Consider the following 23,287-nt stretch of genomic DNA (forward strand, 5'->3'; position numbering starts at 1 on the left):
GGTGGGCACAAGGGGATTCTACGACGGAGAAAGGGAAATCAGGCTCCTCATGGGTACAGAAAGGGGGGACAGGAGGAGTCTGCGGTGTCAGGATGAGAAACGGAGGCACGGGTTTGTACTGGCGGGTTTCGGTACAGAGAGAGGGACGTAATAGTAAACACAGACGTCACGGGGTGCGCGGGGACGTCATCGAGCTAAGAGGACACCTCCAGCATCCAGGGCTCGTCTTCTAAATACCATTCCCCACGGGAAGGGCCCGAGTCCTGGCAGACTGGGCTGCTCCCATGTCTGGAGCAGGACGAGCGAGTCTAAGATGAGCCTAAAACCTCTTGGGCAGTAAAGCAAGGACAGAGTTGTGGGGTCCCGGCAAAGGGACAGAGGTCAGCCCGAAGAAGCTCCCCGGCCGTATCAGGGGCAATTTGAAAATCCAAATAAACAATAACAGGGCATACAGTGTAACACAGGAAACCAGGAATCCATATAGACAGCAATAAGAGTGCCAGGTGTGGTAATATTTATTTACATCGCACAAGGTATCCCTTCCAATATGCTAACTGCAAAGGAGGGTCGCTTTACAGGGGGGACACCGAGCAGACTGCATCTTCATCAAATAACTCAAATGAACATCATCAGTAATGTGACAAGTTGAAATTAAATGTTCGATTCATGCGCAATAATGAATGAGCGCTCCTCTCCCCTCCCCCACTCTGCACACACTTCCCAGGACTCAGCTCCGAGCACCTTCCGTCCTTGATGGGTCTTGACAAGTTCTAGAAGCATTGCACCAGGGAAAGATGTTCTAGCTGCCGCCCCCAGCCCCTGGACCTCTCACCCCGGGGTCATCCCTTCACCATCTGCATCTCCAGCCATCGGCAGGACCTTGTCACTTCCAGACCTTCACTGCCTGTGGGATTAGGTTCCACACCCTCGGGGGGCACAAGAGGCTCCCCCCGAGAGGCACTCTGGGCACAGGGCCTCCTGCAGACCGCCTGGACCAAATCCTGGCCCTCTGTCTCCTAAATAGAGGATGTAGGGAAACTAACTTCCATCCCCGTGCCTCAGTGCCCCCATCTGTCAAATGGGGTAATACAAATTGTTGCGAGGGTCTTTGGTGAGTGAGGACGTCCCTGCCCAGCCCTGGCAGAGGGCCAGGCGGCCCCGGCTGCTCGGGGGGTGCGTTCATGGGGGTGTGCAGAGGCGTGGGGGGTGAAGAGCATGTCCCCTGCCCCGCTTTCCTCAGGAAGACTGGGTTCTGTGCCTAAGGGAACCATGGGGCTGGGGATCTAAGTGTGACCAAACCTCACGGCTCAGGCCCCAGAATCAGCAGTCCCCAGTTGGTGGGCTGCAGAGCTGGGGAGGGGGTCTCACAGTCACTGCACTGTCTCCCACGAGGATGGGGCCCGGAGCCAGACTGCTGGGTCAGAACCCCGGTGTGGGCCTGGATGCCCAATCCCTGCTCTGTGCCCCCCGCCCCCCCACTGCCCGCCTCGCAGGACCGCTGCGGGTTACCAGAGTTAACATTCACGGGCAAGACTGCCACTGCCTCCTACAATAGCCCCTAACGGCATGTGGCTGCTCACAGGAAAATTCATGAAAATGAAATAAAACACACCATGGCTCAGTTGACAGGTGCGGCCGGTGGCCGTCCTGCTTGGCTGTGTGGACACGGGACATTTCCAGCGCCGTGGAAGAGTCTACGGGAAGGTGCTGGCACGGGGCCTGTCACACGCCACCCACGTGGGAGCTCCTGGGGCTGTACCCCAGAGCCCAGCACACACCCTGACACGGCGCCGGGTGTTCAATAATTATTTATTGAAGAAAAGGATCGAATAAATCCCAGAACCCATTTAACCCATCCCCCTCACACACACACACACACACACACGCGCGCACACGTGCACACGCACGCACACCTGTGACACTCCAGGCCCCCCACGACCGCAACAGCAGGTCTGCCGTGCAATGGGGCATCCGCGCATCCGCGCCCCTGGCCCCTGGCCCCCGGCCCCTGGGAGGGCAGGAGCCTAGTAGAAATCTTCCGGGTCGGAGTCCAGGTCCGCGCCCTGCTGATTCTGAATCTGACTCTGCTTCCTGTACAGCGAGGCCACCTGCAGAGAGCGGGCAGTGGCGGAGGGGCTCAGAAGCCCCAGGGCTGCCCCCCAACCTCAGTTCTAGAACCCTCCACCGAGAAGCTGGTGTGGCGAGGCAAGCCCACCTCGGCTGAGGCCTCACCTGGGCGCTGGTGGTGGCCTCCTCTGGCTTCTTGTCTTCACGGACGCGGATAAACCGAGGGAAGCGAAGGGAGATCCCCTTCTCACCATCCACCTGGGGGAGGGGGCGAGGGTGGAGATGCTCCTGGGGTCCAGCCCACAGGCTGCTCCCGGCAGCAGGTCCCCAGCCCGGGTCTCCTCCCCACGCCCGCCCTCCGGCCTCGGTTTCCTGATTTATACAACGGGGCCAAGCAACGGGTTGTCAAGACTGAATAAGGGAATAAAGTGCTTGGAGCACAATGACAGCTTAAGAGCCAGCAGCTGGGACCTAGGCTGCCGTCCTATTGTTACCTGGGGTCAGGGCAGCAGAGACCCGGGGTAGGCTCGAGAACCAGACAGCACGGTTCAAATCCCAGCTCCTAGCTCAGGGGCTGTGTGACCCCGGCCCAGCGCCCTCGGCTCCGGGGCTCTACCTCCCCACCCAGCAGCAGGCCGGGCACGCTCAGTGCTTCGTGAGGACGGGAGGGTGTGTGGCAGGGCCGGGCCTGCGAGCAGGGTGCCTGCTTCGCTCGGAAGCTCCGTCTACACCGCTCCTGCCACTTGTCACCGGGGGACCCTCACTGCCTAACAGGGAGCCTGAGCGAGAAATGTTAAGACAGAAATTCGATGTAAAAATGCAAGTTCTGGGGCGCCCTGGGGGGCTCAGTCGGCTGAGCGTCCGATGCTTAGTTTGGGCTCAGGTCACGACCTCAGGGTCGTGAGGTCGAGCCCTGCGCCGGCTCTGGCTCGGCTGAGTCTGCTTGAGATTCTTGTGCTCTGCCCCCCCCCACCCCTGCACTTTCTCTCTAAAATAACTACATCTTGGGGAAAAAAACCAAACCCGAGTTCTGCCTTTCATGGGAAGTCCACTCCCCATCAGGGAAGCACACGCTGGCTAGATTCTGAAGGGCCCGAGGGGATCGCAAAGGAGGCACGTTTTGAACTCGAGCCTCCCCTAGTGCCGGGCCGACCCTCGAGCTGGCCTGGGGGCCGGAGCCACTGGTCAGAGAGATCAGCCTGGGGATTTTAAAACGTGGCAGCATGAAAATGAATTGCAGTCGGGAAAGATGGGCCCCAGCCGACGTCACTGCCCACCAGGAAGTGTCCCAAGCTTTACGTTCAGAAGAACCGTGTTTTCAAAAACGCTGAGGAGCCGAACGTGAGGTTATTGGTATTAAAGGAACTAACTTCGGTGTCTACTTTCTACACCTGCGGTATTTCTATTTTTTTTTTTTTTTTTTTTAAATTGAGACTTGGAGCCCATTGTTGGATGCCCAAAAAAACTTGAGCTCAAGCCCTCCTAGTTACTGTAGCCCGGGCACAGGCGTGGGCTTCATCTCCCGGCCTGCTCCCCACCTCCCATCCAGAAGCTTGACCCTGGGTTCCTCCTGCTGCCTGTGGCCCGCGGGCCCCCGGCTACTCACCAGGCCCCGGGCAGCGGGGTAGATGGGGGACAGGGACAGGTCAGCACATTTCACCTCCCACACGGCGCTGGGGTCCAGCCAGTGGTCAGGGGCCACGGCGCCGTCCACCCGGACGTAGGGGCGCGGGCTGGGCAGCACCAGGGCCTGCGGGCAACAGCAGTGGGTGTGAGGAGGACAGGGTCTCGGGTCTCCAAGTCAAGGCTGGGGGTTGGGGGGTCGGGGAGATAGGAAAGGGGACAAAAAGGGGGCACAAGTACAGACTGTCTTAAGGGAAAAGCCCGGGCGGGGATGAGGGGGAAGGAAGGGAAGAAAAAAGAGAGAGAGAGAGAGAGAAGGAAACCAAAGAATGTCAGAGACAGAGACAGAGCACAGAAAAGGGAGTTGTACCCGCAAAATACCCATGACCGTGCCACCAACAGGTCCAATTACTAGGGGCTTCCCCAGTCCTGTCGGGGTTCACTCCGGGCCGACTCGGGGACCCCGCGAGAGTGCTCCCCATGACTCATCCCCTCCCCTCGGGGCAGCGGAGGCTCCCTCACCCACACCCCGGGCTAGCAGCTGGCAGAGCCGGGACTTGAAGCTGGACATGTGGGGCTCCCGAGCCTGTTCCAGCACCCGCAGCCCCTAAGAGGGTGAAGGGCCAGAGCCTTGCGTGCACACAGGGTGACAGGGGGCGAGGCCGCGCCACTCACCTGGAGCCTCTGGTGGTGCTCCTCCAGCTCCTCGTCACTGAAGCCGGTTCCGAGCTGCGGGGAGGACAGGGGCTCAGCCGTGCGGCCCGGGGCTCCTGCCCCCGAGGACCCAGCTCTGCACAGGGGAGGCCCCCACCCTACTCCGGCCAAGCCAGAACCCACGGAAACCACAGAGGAAATGCCGGGGGTGGGGGGGTGCCTGGATGGGGATCCCCTCTCCCAGCGGCAGTCCCCTGCCCACCCGCAGCCCGTCACTTGGCGGTTGCTGGACAAGCCCTGGCTCCTTCCATCCGGTCCCCAGGCTCGCCCGTAGCCCACCGGCCCTGGAGCGGGCTGTCTTCTCCGATCTCCTCGCTGCTGAAGATTTTCCCTCACCTACCCACGCTGTCCAGCCTAACAAAAACTCGGCTGCCGGCAGACGTGGCAAGACGCACGTCTCCAAAACACAGACAGGAAATGCCAACCAGAAAGCCCTCTGTGTGTCGAGAGCCTTCGGTGGTTTCTCCGGCATGGAGCTCTTCCAGAACACTGTCGTGGGTCGAGAGCGTGAGCCAGAGCTGGGCTGGTGCCCGGTGATGCGTGCGAATGAGTAAGGCCACCTCCGTCACGGCTCCCCGGGGCTAAGCACCTTGTGCGGTGCGGAGTCACTCGTGAGAGCCAAGCTGGCCACGAGCGAACCGGCCAGTCAAGCGGAGCCGGTCCGGGACCCGGGGCACACCCATCTCTCAGAACATCTCCCACAAGACAAGCGTGTGTGAAAAATCCTGGGTCACCTCACTAACGCGGGGTCAGGGGCTGGTCGAGGGAGGCCCCTGATCGTCAGTTACAGGAAGGACGGGCCGTGACAGAGGCCAGCCCAAGCCTCCGTGATGGGCTCCCAGGGCGGAGGCCCCCGGTAGGGAAAGACAGACTTTGCTCTCCCACGAAACTCAGCCCCCCAAGAAACGGTCCCCTCCCCGCCCCGCCCCGGGCTGGTGCTCAGCACCCCCCAGTGAACTTTTGTTCAAAACAACCCCTTCCCCTGCCATCTTCTGCTCCATAAAATAACATTCTCCTCCTCCGTGGCACGAGCCCACGGTTTCGCCACAGCTTGCGTGTCCCCAACTGCAATTCTTCGCTATTTCTGAATGAAACCATTTTGCTGGTAAAATAAAGGACTGTTTTATTTTTAAGTTTAACACGTTTGAGTAGTGCTTCTAGAAGTCTTAAAGACAAGGGCAAACGCTCTAGCATCTTTTATCACTACGTTACTTAAATGTATCTGATGACATTTAAAACACAGTATTTCTAGGACGAAAAGCAAGAGGAAAAATTCCTGTTATACAAAGATCACAGCTTTGTAAAAGTGTAAATAAGACATTCCCTCAAATTTTATTAGTGGTTGGGGAGCCTGGGTGGCTCAGTCGGTTAAGCATCAGCCTTTGGCTCAGGTCATGATCCCAGGGTCCTGGGATCGAGCCCCACATCGGGCTCTCTGCTCTGTGGGAAGCCTGCTTCTCCCTCTCTCACTCGCTGTGCTTGGGTTCCCTCTCTCGCTGTCTCTCTCTCTCTGTCAAATAAATAAATAAAATCTTTAAAAAATTTTTTTCTTACTAGTGGTTATTTCTAGGCATTGGAATTGTGGGTAACAGTTTATGCTGTTCCGTGGCAAAAGCCTCATGTTTGTTGGGTCAACAATGTGCGTAGCTTTAAATAAAAACCCAAACCACTGCATTTTCCAAGCTCCCCTGTGGGCGGGGGAGGGCCAAGGAGCAGAATTCTGACCCAAGCCACAAAAGCTGCTCACTGGCTGAGGCTGACGCGGGGGACACATCCCTCTGCTCAGGCCCTTCCTCCTTCCTGCTGCCTGGAACGTACACGGTCATGACGGCTGGAGCTCCTGCAGCCACATTATGAAGATGAGGTCGGAAGCCCATGACCAAACCCTTGTGCGGGGGGAGAAGCCTGGGTCCCCAGTGACATCGGAGAGCCACCTGCCCCTCCGGCAGACTCCTTATGTGAGAGAAATGTAAGACCCTTGTCAGCCATCCTCACCTGCAGCTGAACTCAATTCTTGACGTAGCTCCCTTACAACTTACTATGATAGCACATTTCTCTACGTGAAGCAAGGGTTACTTACAGGATCAGAAAAAGCACATAAAAGCTAGAAAAAATAATCCTACACACGGCACGAGAGCCTCTTGGTTCACCCCCCGCCACCCTCCAGGCTGAGCGGACTCTACTTCCCTCCTGCCTCCCTGCACCTTGCATATGGCCTGGAGCTCCTCGCTCTCCTCGTCGTAGGCGGCCAGCAGGAAGCCCCCGTAGCGGCCGGCCCGCTTGCCACGGCCCAGGTAGGCGCCGATCACCACGAGGTCCAGGGTGTCGCCCACGCCATCAAGGTAGTCCTTCTTCAGCTGGGGAGGGAAGGCAGGAGGTGAGGGGGCGCTGCCGAGGCACGGACCTCGCTGGTGGAGCTGGGGCTGGGGTGAGTCTGGGAGCGCTCCCGCAGAGGCCGAGGACGACCGCCGGGCTGAGGCTGGCCACGGAAGGAGCTTCTGGACTTCCAGAGCGGATGCGAAAGAGATGACCAAAGTGGGAAGAGCCGGCGGGACCGAAGGGATAGGTCAAACGGAGAGCTTAGGGGTCCTCCTTGGGTCCCCCCTTTCCCTCAGGACAGAGACACATTCCACTCACTCCTTCACACGGAGAACATTCATCATTTGTTCCAGAAATATTAACTAAGTGCCAGGCAGGACTCAGCCTTGGGGACACAGCAGGGAAAGGGTCCTAAGACAGGAAACGCTCATACACTTCCAGCTGCTGACAGCACGGTGGGGAGAAAGACCATGGGCAGCTAACACACACCCGAGAAACCCAGCCGGCTCCGCAGTCCTCCTGCCCCCTCCAGGCAAGCTGCCCGCCCGCAGGCGCCCGCTCTGCCCAGCACCGCCCCCCACCCCCAACCATCCGCCATTCACAGCCAGCCAGATGCCTTGTGCAAAATGATAATCAGACCATGGGACTTCCTGCCTAAAACCTCACTGGTTTCTCAAAACCTTTAAAGGAAAACCCAGAGTATTTTACAACAATCCCTGACACGCTGGGTGATCTGAGAGCTGCTCTCCACCCTGACCTCACCTCGCACCTCAAAGGCCTCGTTCCCTGCTTGTTCTGACCTCAGGGCCTTTGCACTTGCTGCCTCCACCCTTCCCCTAGATACTCTGTCCCAGATTTCCAGGCGGCTGACCCTTTCCTGTCATCCGTGTCCTGACCCAAGCCTCAGCTCTGGAGAGGCCTTTCCCCATGACCAGAGCACTACAAGATCCTCGCTGGCCCCTGACCTCGACTTGCTTTCTTCACAATGCTCATCGACCCCGATGTCATCTCGTCTACGGCCTGGCTGACTCCCTTCCTGCCGGCCCCACTTGACCCAGACGGCCCGCGCAGGGAACAGAAACGTCACGTAGCTCCCATGGTGCTCAGGCGGGGGCAGCGCTCAGAGGGGCGGTCTCCGGCTGGCTAGACTGTGAGGCAGGCGAGGCCGAGACCCACGGGAAGGGCGGCCGGGCTGGCTCACCTTGAGCCAGTTGTGGGACCTCTTGGCGATCTCGTAGGTGGCGTCGACGTCCAGGGTTTTCACCATCAGCCCCTCGCAGGAGTCTGAGGGAGATACGGACGAGGGGCCTTTGTGAAGCCCCGGCTCAGGACAGCCAGCCCGCGGAAGGCACCGGGGCTGGGGCGGGCAGGAGCGCGGGGCGCACGCGGCGGCCGGCCCCAGACCCCCTCACCTTTCACAGACTGCTCCAAGAACTCGGCGATCTGCTCCGTGTCCTTGGTGTCCAGGGAGGTGGCGAAGACAAACTCGCCCTCCGTCTGCACGAAGTTCTCCCGGAGCAGCTGCCGGCGTCGGGAAAGCGGCTCGCGCACCAGGGACTGGGTTGGGGGTGGGGCAGGAAGAGAGAGACAAAGGGACGTCACTGTGGAGGAGAAGAAGCCGGGGCTTGGGAGAGACAGGACGCCCGAGTGTCACCAGCCACTGCACAGCTCCCGACGGACCGGACCGGCCCGACAGGGAGGAACCATGCCGGCACCAGGATTTTGAGAAGGGAAAGGACCAATTTCAAGGGCAGGTCAAGAGCGGCGAGGGGGCTGGAGACTGGAACGGACTCGTTATTGGGGCTACAGTTCCTCGTTCAACGCCGGCTGAACAGAGCCAGAAGGAAGCCGGTGACCACAGGGGTGTAACCTAAACGTGTTTCTGAGAACGCGTTCCATTTTCATCCGGGGGTCGGCAGCCCTGTCCTACAAAGAACCAGGCAGTGAATATTCTCGGTTCTGTGGGCTACTTGGGCTCTGTTGCAACTGCTCACCTGCGGGCTGTTGGGCAGAAGTCAGCAGACAGGAGCATCAAACCTTCTTTACAGACAAGAAAGGCTGAGACAGACTGGGCCCGCAGGCCTTCGTCTGCCGAGCTCTGAGACCAAATCCACTCGTGGGAGAACACTGCTTGCTTTATATGGTAAAACAGACTCGCCAACCTTCTGGAAGTGAATCTACTCTCTGTGCCCTTATTAACTGCCCCCTTTCATGTTCTGTACACTCCCCTGATTTCAGAACAGCCCCGCGGGAAATCACACAAGCTGATTCGAAGCTGAATCTGGGAGGAAGCCTTGTTCTTACAAACCATCGGGCAGGCTGGGGGAAGAAGCCACCTAGCTCTCGCCCATGCAGCCCCAGGGGAGGCGCGGCCCTCCTCCACCAGGCTAAGGTGGGATGCTTCCTGAGATGGGGAGCTCACTCCTTATGTTCTCTTCCACCCCTGCAAGGGGATGGAACTTATCTCAACAGCCCAGACTCATCCGTTCTGCATCCAGATTCACTCTGAGACTCTCTGAAGGGGAGACTCTGGTGATTGATCCCAGTAGTGATAAGGAAACGGAGACCCCGAGAGGGTGGGTCACTGGTCTGCGGCCACACAGCCAGGAAGGGAGAGCTGGGATGTGAAAAGGGGTGGTCTGGCTTCCGATTCTTATCCCACACCCCAGAGCAGTAGTTGGCAAACTTTCCAGTCTCAGGACCCCCCCCCCCGCCCCCGCCAACTCCAGATAGCTCGGGTGTATGCGGGTTACGTCTCTGGGTATGTACCAGAACAGCAACGGAGTACCCACGACGAAATTGCGTGTTTATACTGGCTACGTGAAAAGTGAGAAATCTGGGCGTTTGTTAATTCATTTAAAAACAAAGCCTCCCATATGTTAAGCCAACAACAAATTTTTATGAAATGTGCCCGTGTTAGGAAAAATTAGTGAAAACAGGTGGCATTAGTTTATGTTTTTGCAAACTCTTCCATGTCTGGCTGTTAAGGGAGCCGGGCTCTCATGTGTGCATGTGCACTCAGACAGCGGCAGCCGCGTGGGGAAACTCGGCCTCGCCCGGCTGCTGAGCTGGGGAAGGCGGGTTGGGCCTCAAAGACTCCCCCGAGAGAGCACTGGAGATACCCTCAGGGGTCCTCGGGCCACACTTTGAGAGCCGCTGCCTGAGTGTGGCCCCACAGACCGCCGGCTCCCAAGCTCACACACAGCCCCCACCCGCCCCCAGACCCGCAGCCAGAACTCACCTGTCCGTTGAGGTAGATGAGGTCGAAGGCGTACAGACACACCTGCACCTGTATTTCTGCTGCATCCACCTCCTGGGTTGGGACAAAAGGGAAAGCAGGAGTGGGGGATGGAGACAGGGGCATGGTCAGTGTGCCTCTCACCATGCCCCAGGCGGACACCAGTCACCTACCACTCTCCCCTTCTCTCCAGCCAACAGGCCACACACCCGTGAGGGTGACAATGCTCCCGGCTCCAGGCTCTGCATCGTGATGGCTCTCAGCTAATCCCAACAACTTCACTCCCCTTTGTCAAATATTTGTTCTCCCAGCCTCCCTTGTAGCTAATGGTGTTGATGGGACAGAGTTTGGGCCAATGAAGGAAAAGTAGTTTGAGGGGCACAGACTGCGGGGAGGCTTCCTGGAACTGATCTTTCCCGATGAAACAGAGGCATAGGAAAAGGGCTGTTCCCCCTTTGTACTTGGCATGCTGGGATGAGAACGTAATGGCTGGAGCTGCAGCAGCCACCCTGTAAAAGGCAGCAAGAACCGCATCCCAGTGGACACTCTGTTCTGCTGGGGACGGGGCAGGGCTGGGAGGAAGAGGAGAAAGTGTGCGACTATGGCAGGCAGCAGAGGGGAACGGAGGCTACCTTGCGTTTGCGGGTGGTGAGCACTTGGAATGGCTGGATCTGCTTCTTTTCCCGGTCCCAAGCCACAGCTTCTGTGTCCAGGATGAAGGATGTGACTGACGGGAGTTTAATCTGAAAGGTGAAGAGAGAGATCCGGGGCTACTGAGAGGTAGGAGATGAGGACAAAAGACAGGCCCAGAGAAACAAATGTTCTTTTCCTTCCACAGCTCTCGAGATCCACCGATGAACTGATGCCAACTTAGAGATGCATGTACGGATACATACCCTCATTGCCCACAAGGAAGGGAAAAACAAACCTTTCTGAGACTTACTACTTGGTCCCATAAGCTGGAAACCCAGCGGCCTTTGTCAGTTCCCCGGGAACTTGCCCACTTCCCCTCTGAAATCTCTAAGCCACCCCCAGCCTCCCATCTTACTGAGCCCGGTCCAGCCAAGGCCACATCATGCTACCAGTCTCCCTGCTCCTGCATGGACCCTGTGTGTGACCCACTCTCCTCACAGTAGTCAGGGTGCTCCGAGCAAACCCCAAGTCTGATCGGAGTGCATCCCTGCTAAAAACCATCTCCAGCTCCCCAAAGCTGTGGGGGCTCTCCTGGGTCAGCCTCTGGCCCTCCCAGACTCTGCACCCCAGCAGGCTAGCCTCTCTTGTTTTGTGGATTGGCTAGGCCCCTCCAACCACAGGGCCTTTGCACATGCTAACCATGCTAGAATGCCTGTCCTTACTCTTCACCTCCACTGGGAGGACTTCCTCTCCCTCAAAGGAACACTGCTGCACAACCCCGGCAGACGCCCACCTTGGGGATGCGGCTGATGATGTCCGGGTACTTGCTGGTATTGTCTTCCTGATTCCTGCTGAAGATCTTCACCTCCCCGCCTTCCAGGACATGGATCTGAGGCAGTGGGAGAGGGGAGGGGGACTCAGTGCCTGGCCCACCCCAGCTGGCCCTAGCCACACCTTCACCGGCAGAAGGTTCCAGAAGCTCTGGAGGAGGAATCAGGGCAGAGACTGGAGGAAGTCATCTCCTCCATCCACACGGCGCCTCCCACCCGTTCATGGAAGCCCCTGCCATCTCTTTCCGCATCCTCCCTACCCACCAACCCCCCCGCCCCCAACCCTGGAGGTTCAGGTGTCTCCTGTGTCTGCGCGGATTTGCCCGAGTGTTAAGCCATAAATATCTGAATGTATTGTGTTTTTATACAGAGCCTGGTCATAGTCCTTAAGCAGAACTACGAATATGTTGCTTTACTCGTACGACAGCTGCATGTGTGCTGGATACAGCACATGTGATTTAAAACACATACGTATTTTTAAGATCATTGTCGCTACTGTAAATCCTTTTGTTTCTTATTTTTTCTCAGTATCACAGTTTGAAGATCCATCAGTCTCGTTCGCTGCTTCTAAGGGCCTCAGAGCACCACGTGTCACCCGCCACACACGCTCATCCGCCCCCACGGTGAACACGGCAGCCCCAGCTCCCCGCCCGGACAGAAGAGCCACGAGAAGCGTCCTTACAGACCCAAGCAAGGACATCCCTGACTGCGGGGCGGGGACGCCCTTGTACACAGCCAGCGCGCTGCGGGTTAAGGAGGGGCCTCCCACCACGGCTGGTACAGTGAACGACCCCACCCACGGGGCACAGGCAGGCGAAGCCAACACTGCTTCAACTTCCGCTGCTGTGGCTCAGAGATTTGGACGATTTTGTCCAATCAAACTGACTTCCAGTGAGCCCTCGCGGTGGTTACTGACACAGCCACTATGTGAAGGTGGAAACTGAGGCCTGAGAAGTGTGAGGTCGCACGGGCGGTCTGCGGCAGGACGCAGTCTGAGTTCGGGTCTGAGTTGCCCCGGGGCCCCACTCTTGGGCACCTTCCCTCCTGCCGCAGGGGTGCGTCCGCCCCCCTACCTGCGCCCTCTGCCCATCGTATTTGTACTCGCAGGTGAAAGCTGCCTCCTCGAAGCGTTTCAGGACCTCGCTGACTCCGCGGGTGGGGTGTGCCAGCATCGGCTTCAGGGGAACCCCTGGGAGGGAGGAGTGAGAGTCAGAGTAAGCTGGGGGAGGCGCCAGCAATGCCTGGGACAGGGGTGTGTGGGGCAGAGACAGCTGGCTGTGCCCCAGGGAGAACACGCTGTCACCTGGCCTCCCAGCTTGGGACACTCACAGCCTCCCCTGCAGGGAGGGAAGGCCACGTGATTAGGATGCCAATTAGGATGCATGGGGAGTGGTGAGTGCAAGGTCTGGGTCACGCCCTTACCCCTCTTCTCTCTCCCTCTTCTGTGATCTAGAAACCTGAGCCACCTCTGGTCACACACCTTAGCGTGAAAACCTCGAGACAATAAAGTGACGGGACAGAGGAAACATAGTCCCCGGTGCGGGGGAGAGGGGATCCCTGGAGCCCAGCCACGGTGTCCTCCCCGATCACCTGCCTTCCTCTGGACTCTTACATGTGAGAGAAAAGATTCTGTCTGGCCCGATCTGCTGCCTTTTAGGGTAATAACTCTGTCCCAGCATTCACCCCCTCCCCGCCTCATCCGACTGGGACCCTGAGGAGAAGACGCGTGGGTTTCAGCATGGGAAACAGGATTCCGTTTTGGAGGCAAGAGGAGGAATCCGCAGATTCTTGGCAGAACGGAGGAAGCTATGCCGGGAGGAGGGAGCAGAGCGTGCAGGAGGGCAGGTTCCCCCAACCCTGTCCCATGCCCCCTGCCCCATGGTCCCCGCCCCCCACCCCGTGGCTTTGTACCTGGGCTCAGCTTGCAATGCTCTGGGAGGCGCTCCAGGCCGTGCTCCAGCAGCACAGGGATGATCCGGTCCAGGTCGGGCACCTCGCTGGGGCAGGGGCAAACACGAGCCGGCAGCTGTCTTTCCAGAACTCTGGCAGCCTGGAAACCCTGTGCTCTGGCTGCAAACTGCGCCTCTGCCGGTCTTTGCCCTCGTCCGGGGGTCTGCTCCCGCCCGTCCCCAACTCCTCCACGTCCCCGACTCCGGCTGGCTGTCACACTGCCCCCCTCAGCACCACTGCACGTCGCTCCGTCTCCCCTGCTCTGGGCCTGCCGTCACCCCTCCCTGTCACCAGGAGACCAGGGGCCCTCTACCTGAGCTACACGTTAGAACCCCTCAAGGATGGATTAAGAAATTTCTCCAAGGCCAGGCCCTGCCTCCCGAGAGTCTGACGGAGCTGGCTGGGGGAAGGCCGGGGAGCCCCAGTTTGTAGATCCTCCCCGTGGGCAGAGTGGAGACCGCTGCCCTGGCCCTGGGTGGGATGGCAGAGGGTTGCCAGGCGCCCCAAGGGCATCTGCAGAAAAGCTCCTGGGCCCTCCTGCCGCTGACACTCTCTCTGGGCACTCACCGCTTCGCTGTGGCCAAGTCCCCCCTCCCTGGAGCCCTCGCTGTCACCCCGTGGATGTCCTAACCCCTCACTCCGCATCAGTCACTAGCCCTGCTCTGGTTCTCTAGGCCTCTGCGCATGTGCGGTCTCACTGGGAGCTCTCAGATGTCTGCTGCACGCAGCTGCGGCCAGCACCCCGTCCCTGCTCCCCGTTCCCATGTCCCTGGTCCTAATCACGGTCCCCCACCTCATGCCCGGCACCAATCTTGTCTGGATCACTACCCCTGCTCTGTCACCCGCCCCACGATAGTCACTGGCGCCTGCCACATCACACGTGGCCCTCTGTGCTGAGCCCGCTGCCCCTCTGGCTCCCGCCACCCTCCCACTATGTCCACAGCCCCGGATCTCACCAGAATGTCTGCTTCAAGATCATGCCCTGCTCCTCCAGCCATGTCTTTCGAGCCTCTGCTGTCCTGCCCTTTCCAGCATCCACAATGCCCGGGGGGAATTCTGAGAACAGACCACCAGCTGAGCCTTTGGGATGGCTGACCCTTCGGCTACCCTGGGGGCATAGCAGGCGGTGGGGGAAACAAGGAACAGAAACAAGGCAGCCAGGGAAGGAGCCTGGAGAGGAGCAGGGGCGCAGGGACTTCGGGGAAAGGAGGGCTACCCGGTTGACTCAGGTGCTGGGTGCGGAGACAGACCACGGGGCCTCACCTTGGCCAGGGGGTGTGAGGCTCACGGCCTGGGCGAGGGCAGCCAGCACCGACTGCTCTGCTAGCCCGAGGCGCAGCCGTCCGCTCAGGGCTCTGGGGAGACAGCAGGAGAGGGGGAGTGGGCTTGTGGCCACCCTTGCTGTCTTGCCCTCCACCCCCTGCCCCTGCCTCCTCCCATCTCCCCCACCTCAACTCTCTGTAACCCTCTCCTCGAAACCTGAACCACCTTCAGGGCCAGAAGGGACCCGAGGGATCACACAGTCCCACTGAGCAGACGAGGAAACAGAGGCCAGCCCCTAACAGCCGTGGCCGCTGGCCTTCTCTAGGCAGAACCAGGGATCCCGTGGCGTCTTTGCCTTTCAAAGGGGAATTTCAGTGAGGCTCGGGGCGGGTGAGCCAGGACACAGTGGGCTGGGAAGCAGGACAGGGCCTCCCCAGAGGGGCCCAGAGCGTGCTACTCAACAGCCTGCCCCCCGCACAGGCCTGGCTCTGAGGCACTGCCCTCCGGCGCGAGGCCTACCGCCCCCGGGCCTCCGCCTCCCCATCTGTAGACCTGGCTGAGGGTGACAGGGCCTGGCTGGGCGCACCTCGGGGAGGAACCACACCCGGCATCGGGCCCCTGAGAAACGCTCCGTGATGGGGGCGACCCATGATTTTGTTTCCACCTGCACGGCCACCGCCCGGCCCCAGTGCTGTACAGCTTCCGCCGAGGCCAAGGCAGGCAACGCTCATCAACCCCGGCACTGCTTGGCCACGAGCCCCAGGCCTTGAGGAGGGGAGCTGCCCAGGGAAAGGTACCCCGTGTTCCCAGTCCAGCCCCTCAGGGCCCAGTGTGAGGGCGGTCGGGGTCCCAGTGGGACTCCCACAGCTGGTCTTTCCCTCCAGCCGTCTCGCCCAGCCTCCCAGGCCCATGCCTACCTGGCGATGTATCGGGCTTCTGAGTGGCGGCAGGCGACAAATAGGCCTTTGATGACGTCCATCTTCTTGGCTGTGGACTGAAGGCCGGTGGAGCAGTCAGTGGCTGGGGCGAAGGCAGGGGCCCACACCTCCTCCTGGCTGGCCCCCCAGAATAGGCCCTGGCTGTTTCCCCACTCCCACTTCCCATCGTCCCGGGAGGTGCTAAGAAAAGCCGGCTCCAGCCCCCCTCCCTCCCTCCCCCGAGCAAGCACATACTGTCCGCTGTGGGGTCACGTGGCAGCTGCGGAGCAGGTGCCGGGATCGTGGCAGGAGACCCCCGGCCCCACAAGCAGGCCCAAAGCGACCCAGCCCCAGAGAGCGTGACCGGAAGCCCCCTGGCCACACGCGTGCCTCCGGGGCCCCCAGGGGAAGGGCAGAGGGTCTGCGCGCGGAGGGCCAGCCTGCCCCACTCACAGCGCTGCCGGCCAGCCGGGCGATGTCTCGGAACTTGGTGAAGACTCCGGCGGCGGTGAGAGCGGGCGGGGGCAGCACGAGTCTCTGGGTGCTGCGGCTGCTCTCCGCCACCAGCCCCACGTCACCCTTCTCGGCCGCCTCGGCCTTGACAGACTCCAGCTGCCGCCCTGGGGGTGGAGGGAACCCGTGGTAAGGGCGACGCACAGGGCTGTCTGTCTTGGGTCTTCTCTGCTCACACCCGGCCTGGCCCCCGCTCGTGGTCTCCCCACATCTCCCCCTGGCCCTCTAGGCTCTGCCGTGTCCCTGGGCCCCGGGCCTTGGTCCTAGTGCCCTCACCCCGCTCCCTCTGCACGCCTATCTTCCCAGCCCCTCCCGCCACCCCCACACCCTGCCCCATGCCGCCCAGCCTCCCACACCTGGACCAGTGCCCCACGCTCCCCCGACTGCACCCGTCTTGTCCGGTCGGCCCCTCTCCCCACCTTCAGAGCCGTCTCTCACCTCCTCCTCACCTCTGCACCCTCTTCCTCGGAGCCCCCTCCCCAACGCTGGAACTGCCACCACACCCCCTGCTTACCCGTGGCCTGGGCCACTGCCTTGAGGAGGACGCCGTCACCAACGCCAAGCTCCAGGCCCTGCTGGGGCGGCCCGAGGCGGTTGAGGCTGAGGTAGAGGACGGGGAGGAGGTCTGGAGGGGACAGGGCCACCACAGAACGCAGCAAGTTGCTCAGCGTCTCTACCATCCGGAGCCTGGGTGGGGGGAGGGGGGCAGAGGTGTGACCTCCTGGCATTCTGGGGTCAAAGCTGGGGGCAGGTAGAAAGGAGCCCGGGAAAGGAGAAGAGGAGGAGCTCCAGTCCAGAAGGTGGTACCACAGGTGCTGGGGACAGGGTGAGCCCATGCCATGCTTACGACCAAGATGGGGACAGCCATCCAGAGGAGCAGCGGTTGCTGGGGGGGAGGGGGCACTTTTGAGATGCCAGATGGGGTGGGGGGAGGAGGGTACTCACTGAACACTCACGGCCCAGCCACAAGGGAGATACTGATATTACCCCCGCTTTACAGAGGAAGCAGCCAAGGCCCAGAGAGATCACGTAACTCGGCCAAGGTCACAGAGCCAGTGAGAACCAGGCGGAGACGGGAGCTGAGGCCGGCTGCCCGAGGACCCGCGCTTCCCACCCCCGCGCCGGCTGCCGGCTCAAAGAGAAAAACCCCGTTTCTGCGTGGCTCGTGGCCTCTGTGCAAAGGTCTGCGTTTGCGGCTGAGAAGGCCTCACCGGAAAGGGAAGCTAAGTCTCCCTTACAGAAGCGGCCCAGTGAACACACGGGGGAGGCACGAGAGAGAGAAACGCAAAGCAGCGCGGGGCAGACCAAGAGCATGACCCAGACGGAGGGCCGCCGGAGCCTCAGGACAGGACCTTACTTAGAAAGAGGGGCTTAGCAGGTGTAACTGAGGTCAGGGTCAAGATGAGATCATGGCAGATGGGTGGGCCCTCAATCCGGCAGAAGTGTCCGTATAAAACCCACAAGAAGACACACAGAGAAAAAGAGCCCGTGGAATCGGAGGCAGGGACTGGAGTGACGCTGGCCGCTGGCCACGGATGCCCGCAGCCACCATCAGCTGCGGGAGGCACGGGTCAGGTTTCCCCCGAGTGCCTCCAGGACGAACCAGCCCTGCCCACCCCTTGATCTTGGCCTTTGGGCCTCCTGAACCGCGAGAGGACACGCTTCTGTGTTTTCAGCCCCCAGGCGATGGCGATCTGTTTCGCCGGCCCAAGGACACTCTATGGATGCTAACACCAGTGGCTCGAGTCTGAGGAGAAACGGGACCGTTGCACAGGCGCAAAGGGAAGCCCCACGGGACACCAGCTCACTGCAAAGGGGAAGGTGGCAAGCGTGGAGTGGGAGGCGCCTGGCAGACGGCCCTGGAGCCGCGTAACCAGGAATCAGACTGGTGGCCACAGGGGAGGACACGCCGTGGGTAGGGGTCAGGGTCCGGGGCGGGTCCTGGCCTGGCAAGGACAATGCAAAAGGGGAAACTGGCAAAACCCAAGTGAAGTCTGGGCGTCACTTCACAGTCCGCGCTGACGCGAACGTCCTGGTCTCAGCCACAGCCCCGTGCTGGTGGAAGGGGCTGGCGTCGGGGGCCGCTGGCGCAGGGTCCAGGGGGACTGGTGATGCTGTGTCTGCAGTTTTTCTCTAAGTTTCAAACTATTTCAAGAAGATTAAAAATAAAATTATAAAACCCTCCAACTAGGGTGTCTGGGGTTTGGACAGTCACCCATGGTTCTGAATGCAGGAACACTGGACAGTGTCTCTGGCCACCGAACAGCCAGCTGTGCGACTCTTCGCTCCATGGATCTCCGTGCAACGGCGAGATGGACGAGTTGCACGTGCCTCGTGAAGAGACCGAAGCTCGGAGAGGTCAGGCCACCAGCCCACGGTAACACAGCCAGGAGGCAGCGGAACTGGGCTCACTCCCAGACCCGTGTGCCCACCCTGGGCAGGGCTCGGGCTAACCAGGCCCTCCCGCTGCCGCAGCCCACAAGTCTGCAGCTCAAGGCCCTTCCTGCGCCCTCCGGGCCCTACAATTCCACCGTGGGGCTTCCGTCTCAGAGGACGTCCCTCCTGTGTTCGCAGAGACACACGTGTGTGAGAACAAAGTGCTGGGAACAGCCTAAATGCTCCGCTCATATCTGAGAAGTGAAAGAGGAAGGAATCCCACGGAGCCAGATTAAAAGGGCCGAGACCTACTTAGACCAATGCGGAAGGATCTTTTGGAAACAAGGCTGATGTGCAGGTAGGAACCAGGATGGCGGGGGCGGGGGGGCCCTGATGACACTGACTAGATACCTGGGACTGAGAGCCGGGGGGGCCGGGGACTGGGGGCCTGGTGAAGAAGGGGGAGGGCCGGGGCCGGGCAGCCCAGTGCGCCAGCAGCCCGACTAGCACTCGCCAGGACTGGGGTTCCCACTAGAATCCAGACCCGGACCTCCTCACACTGATGGCAAGACAGTCAGCGAGGCTATGGTTACTTCTCCCTGCCCAGGGGAGATTAAGTTCCTGCCATCAGGAGGAGGCGGCTTCCCCATCCCGGAACCTGGGCTCACGTTCACGGCTCCTTCTGACCCACAGAAAGAAACAGAAGTACAGCCCTCTGGGCCGGTGGCCCATGAGGCCCTGGAGCCACTCCAGGGGAGCGGGCGGGAGGGTGAAGCGGAAAGCGCAGAGGCAGAAGGGACCGCGCAGCGTGAGTCACCACCCCACCTGCCCCTGCCCGCCCAGGTGGGCCTGACGAGTTACCGAGCAGAAACTTCCTCAATCTTCTCAAAGGTCCGGGCCACAGCCAGGTAAGGAACCCTGGGGAACGAAGAGAGATACAGGGTGGCATGTATAACCCACGCCATCCATCTGTCTGTCCACCTGCCTCCCCCCGCCGTTGGGGTGGTTGCCTGTGTCCCCAGGATGGGAACTTGAGAGGTCTGACGGCTTCCTCCAATGGAGGCCTCTGGGGAGATGCGCCCGGTGACAGGGAGAGGCAGAGGGACTGCTGGGGGCAGGGGGGGAGCCTCACTTCTGGCCTGGCTTCCAGCACGCATCGTCGATGGGATGGTAGTTGTTCTTGGCAGGATTGTAGCTGGGGGGGTCCGGGGGTCTGTGGAGGCAACAGGGAGATTAGACACCCGGGTCAAAGAGAAGCCATTCCTCCAGCTAGTGTTTTCTGAGCACCTACTATGTGCCAGACACTGCTCTAGGCATGAGGGTACAGAAGGGAATGAAAACAAAGTCAGCAAATCTAGAGCTCACATTCTAGCCAGGGAGTCGGGGGAAAAAACCCCAAAACATAGAAACAAATAATTTTAACATCAAAAAAATTTCCAAAACCACAATAAAACCACGCTGGGGGAAGGCAGGATGGAAGGTGCCAATGGAAGGCTGGAGAAGGAGACATTTGGGCAGAATGACATGAGAAGTGAGCAGAGTGGGTATCAGGGAGAAGAGCACTCCCAGCAGGGGGGAAACAGCAAGTGCAAAGGCCCTGAGGCAGAGACGCACGTGACGTGTTTGAGAAACGGGAAAGGGGTCGGTGCGGCTGAAATGGAGCAACATGATCTGCCTGGTTTCTGGGGGCCATTCTAAGAGGCCAGAGACCTCTTCGGGCCTCCCATCCAAGCCCTCCCTCACTCTCTCCTAATGGAACGGCAAGAACAGAAGGGTGCCGTCCCGAGGTATCTCGAAGTGCCAGGCACGGTGCTCAGGGCGCCTGCCTATTAGCTCCCAGCTACACCAGGGACTCTTCTAACCCTGTTTCCCAGGCAAGTGCTTGAGGAGCTCACACACGGCTAGCAAGCAGCACGGCCCTGGAGACGGCATGCTGAACCTCTCGCTACCACGATCGCCCCTGGAAATGCCGCATGCCAGCCCTGCCGGGAGCCCTGCGCTCCAGCCCCTGCAGTCTGACGCCTCTGGGCTCACATCCCCGTGCCATCACTGAGCAGCCGTGTCACCCCAAGGGAGCAACCTCCTCTCTCCGGGCCACACTGTCGACCTCTGTCCAACGCAGCTCCTGGGAGTCCCTACCACCCGTGTGCCATCAGGAAGGTGACAGAAGACACAATGGCAGGCATTCCCCCTCCTTGGAGCACTCTGTGGGGAGCCTTTTTAGAACAACACGGACTCCCCAGCCTCGGGCCTATAGCTATGCAGGGGAGGCCCAGGAGGATCGGAGAAGCCTCGGGAAGTTTTCAAGCTCTTGAGGCTGATCCCGACGCACAGACTGTGGGTGGCCGAGCTGGACTGGGCGTGTGCAGGGCTATGCACAGGGAGCTGGACACATTCAGCCTTTCCTAAGTGGTAGCCGTCCTGGCGAGCCCGCTGTTATTACGAGACACCAGAGTACTGTGGTTAAGGAATTCCGCAGCGAGGGGGTGCCTGGGTGGTTCAGGGGGTTGGGCGTCTGCCTTTGGCTCAGGTCATGATCTCAGCGTCCTAGGATTGAGTCCTGCGTTGGGCTCCCTGCTCAGTGGGGAGTCTGCTTCCTCCCCGGCTCTCCCCACTGCTTGTGTGTGCTCTCTCTTACCCAAATAAAATAAATAAATAAATAAATAATTCCACAACCAGGAATTTCAACTGGGGTACACTTCTCCTTTGGGACATAAGTGAGGCACTAATAGTAAATTCATAACAACACTAACAACAGCAGCAGCTACAACTTGCTGAACTTGACCATGGCCAGACCCTAGTCAAATGTTTTGAACCCTCAGGAGGAAACTGGCCCAGAAAGGCTACGTCACTTCCCTGAGGTCACACAGCCGGCGCGGGTGGAGCTGGGCTTTCTAACCACCCAGAGTACCGTCCTGCTCCAACACCTCACCCTTCCCGTCTGTGAAATGGGGAGACTGGCAGAATCTACACACAGTGGTGCTGGGGGGATTCAAAGCGTCAGGATAGAGAAGGCACGCCGCCTGGTGTCCAGCCCACAGTTAAGAGTGGATCAAAGGTGTGCTTTCTGTCACCAGAATGTCCCCATTTCTGAGGTGAGGAGGCTGGAGGTCCTGAAGGTGTGTCAGTCTCCTTTAGGCAGCCATCAGAGATGGACAAGTGATTGGGCTGGGAATGGGGTAAGAGAAATGGCCACCAAATCCCATGAAATAAAAAGCAAGACAGAAAGCTTTGCGTGTAGCAGGACGCTGATTTTGTCAGAGAAACTTAGTCGTAGACACGTAAGCACAGGCACATACCCTGGAGGCAAGATGGGGCAGAAGCCAGGGAAAGCCCAGACCCGGGATTCGGGGGGACCCGAGTCCCAGGCCCAGCCCTGCCCCACCGCCTCCCTGTGTGACCCGGGGAAGCCAACCTAACCCCTCGGGGTCAAGTATTCCAATGTCCGTAAAATGGCTAAAATACCCTCTCCTCTTCCTCCACAGGAGTAGGGCAGAGGGGAAGTAACAGAGCCTAAAAGAAACTATCCTGTACACAACGCACAGTTGGTGTTCGAGAAAAGGAGCCGACGGTTCGCAGAGTGACGTCACATGCTGACACAGCGCCTTTCGGTCTCCCCAGTGACGCCACATGCTGACACAGCACCTTTCAGTCTCCCCAGTAATGTCTCAACTGGGGCACAAAAATGACATTAAGGATGCCCAAAACACTGTCATTGGAATAATCAACTGTAATCACCGATGGTTCGAGCTGCAAGAATTTCGGGTGCTCATTGGTCTCCTTGGTAAGAGGATTCCCATCAGCAGAATCCGGACCCACCGCGGGCCTCCCCTTAGCGCCCCGTCCTCCCCCCTCGACAGCCGACACGGACTCACCCCTTGGCCTCCTCCTGTCTTGGAGTGCCGGGTCCCTCCTCTTTCCCTTCTTTCTTGGTCGCCGGTTTCCGGGGGGCTGGGAATGAAGTCAGGCAACTGTCGGTCCCCCTCCTGAGAGCCCCCACCGGCCCGTGAAGCCAGGAGTCGGGGGTCAGACCTTCCACGGGGCGGGGCGCGCTCTGGGGAAAGGCCCGCCTGCCTCCTCCCCGCGCGGCCGGGAGCCGAGGGGCGGCAGACGCTCACCGAAGAAGCTGCTGACCGTCTTGGGAGCTCTGGGGGGCGGCTTGGCCGGGTCCTCCTCCCGAGCCTCCTGCTTCCCGGCCGCCTCAGGCTCCGAGGCGCTGTCCGGCGGGGACTCTGCCACTAAAGCGAGAGACATCGGTTGGGGATGCCAACGTTCACCCCGGGACTTCGCCGGTCACCCACGGCGTTCTGACTCCACGGACAGAAAACACCCTCGGTTCTGCCCCTTTCCTTTCTGTGCGTAAGTGCTGAGCCCCTTGGGTCTGATGCCTTTCCGTCAGTAGTAACAGAGTTCTCCCTAGCGTCTGGCCTGAGACCGGAGACTTTACAGACAGCGGTTTAAAAAGAAATCCCAGCATGATCTCAGTGGGAAGAAAATGCTCCCGCTTCTGCTGCAGTTGGCAGGAAATCGGGTACGGTCCGCATCCTCAAAATGTCCCCACGGGGCTGTGTCACACACAGGAGGCTCCCAGGCACCCAGCTGGAGCTGGAACCTCAAAAACCCTGCAGCTCCGCTGGGCTAACTTCATCAACTACCCCTCGGTTAGTAACGTTTAGTACCTGTGATTTCTCGAAAATACAAGCATTATGTTGGGGGATGACTGGCTCTTCTTTCCCATGTGCATGGGGCGGGGCGGGGCACGGATTTTATCCATAAAAACAACGATGGCAATAAAACCTCTGATTCCCTTAGAATTTGCATTTTAACAACACTTTTGAGTCTTA

General features: G+C 59.7%; 1 protein-coding gene across 1 annotated transcript in view; it reads right to left on the reverse strand.

The window, feature by feature from the left end:
* Window positions 1-492: 492 nt before the first annotated feature.
* The window catches only part of LIG1 (DNA ligase 1), a 38,301-nt gene continuing 15,506 nt past the window's right edge, over window positions 493-23,287 (reverse strand). Inside the window, exons 8-28 of the mRNA XM_080828073.1 lie at window positions 22,562-22,681; window positions 22,319-22,394; window positions 19,576-19,656; window positions 19,305-19,361; window positions 16,582-16,754; window positions 16,008-16,174; window positions 15,555-15,631; window positions 14,638-14,729; window positions 14,331-14,430; window positions 13,336-13,421; window positions 12,498-12,613; window positions 11,388-11,483; window positions 10,594-10,704; window positions 9,965-10,036; window positions 8,136-8,280; window positions 7,925-8,007; window positions 6,609-6,761; window positions 4,366-4,419; window positions 3,674-3,817; window positions 2,233-2,325; window positions 493-2,108 (exon numbers count right to left, since the gene is read on the reverse strand). Of these exons, the coding sequence (XP_080684199.1) occupies window positions 2,025-2,108; window positions 2,233-2,325; window positions 3,674-3,817; window positions 4,366-4,419; window positions 6,609-6,761; window positions 7,925-8,007; window positions 8,136-8,280; window positions 9,965-10,036; window positions 10,594-10,704; window positions 11,388-11,483; window positions 12,498-12,613; window positions 13,336-13,421; window positions 14,331-14,430; window positions 14,638-14,729; window positions 15,555-15,631; window positions 16,008-16,174; window positions 16,582-16,754; window positions 19,305-19,361; window positions 19,576-19,656; window positions 22,319-22,394; window positions 22,562-22,681 (2,180 nt within the window). The 3' untranslated portion in view covers window positions 493-2,024. The remainder of the gene's footprint in view (window positions 2,109-2,232; window positions 2,326-3,673; window positions 3,818-4,365; window positions 4,420-6,608; window positions 6,762-7,924; window positions 8,008-8,135; window positions 8,281-9,964; window positions 10,037-10,593; window positions 10,705-11,387; window positions 11,484-12,497; window positions 12,614-13,335; window positions 13,422-14,330; window positions 14,431-14,637; window positions 14,730-15,554; window positions 15,632-16,007; window positions 16,175-16,581; window positions 16,755-19,304; window positions 19,362-19,575; window positions 19,657-22,318; window positions 22,395-22,561; window positions 22,682-23,287) is intronic.

This window comes from Martes martes, assembly GCF_963455335.1.
Source record: "Martes martes genome assembly, chromosome: 17".
Lineage (NCBI taxonomy): Eukaryota > Metazoa > Chordata > Mammalia > Carnivora > Mustelidae > Martes > Martes martes.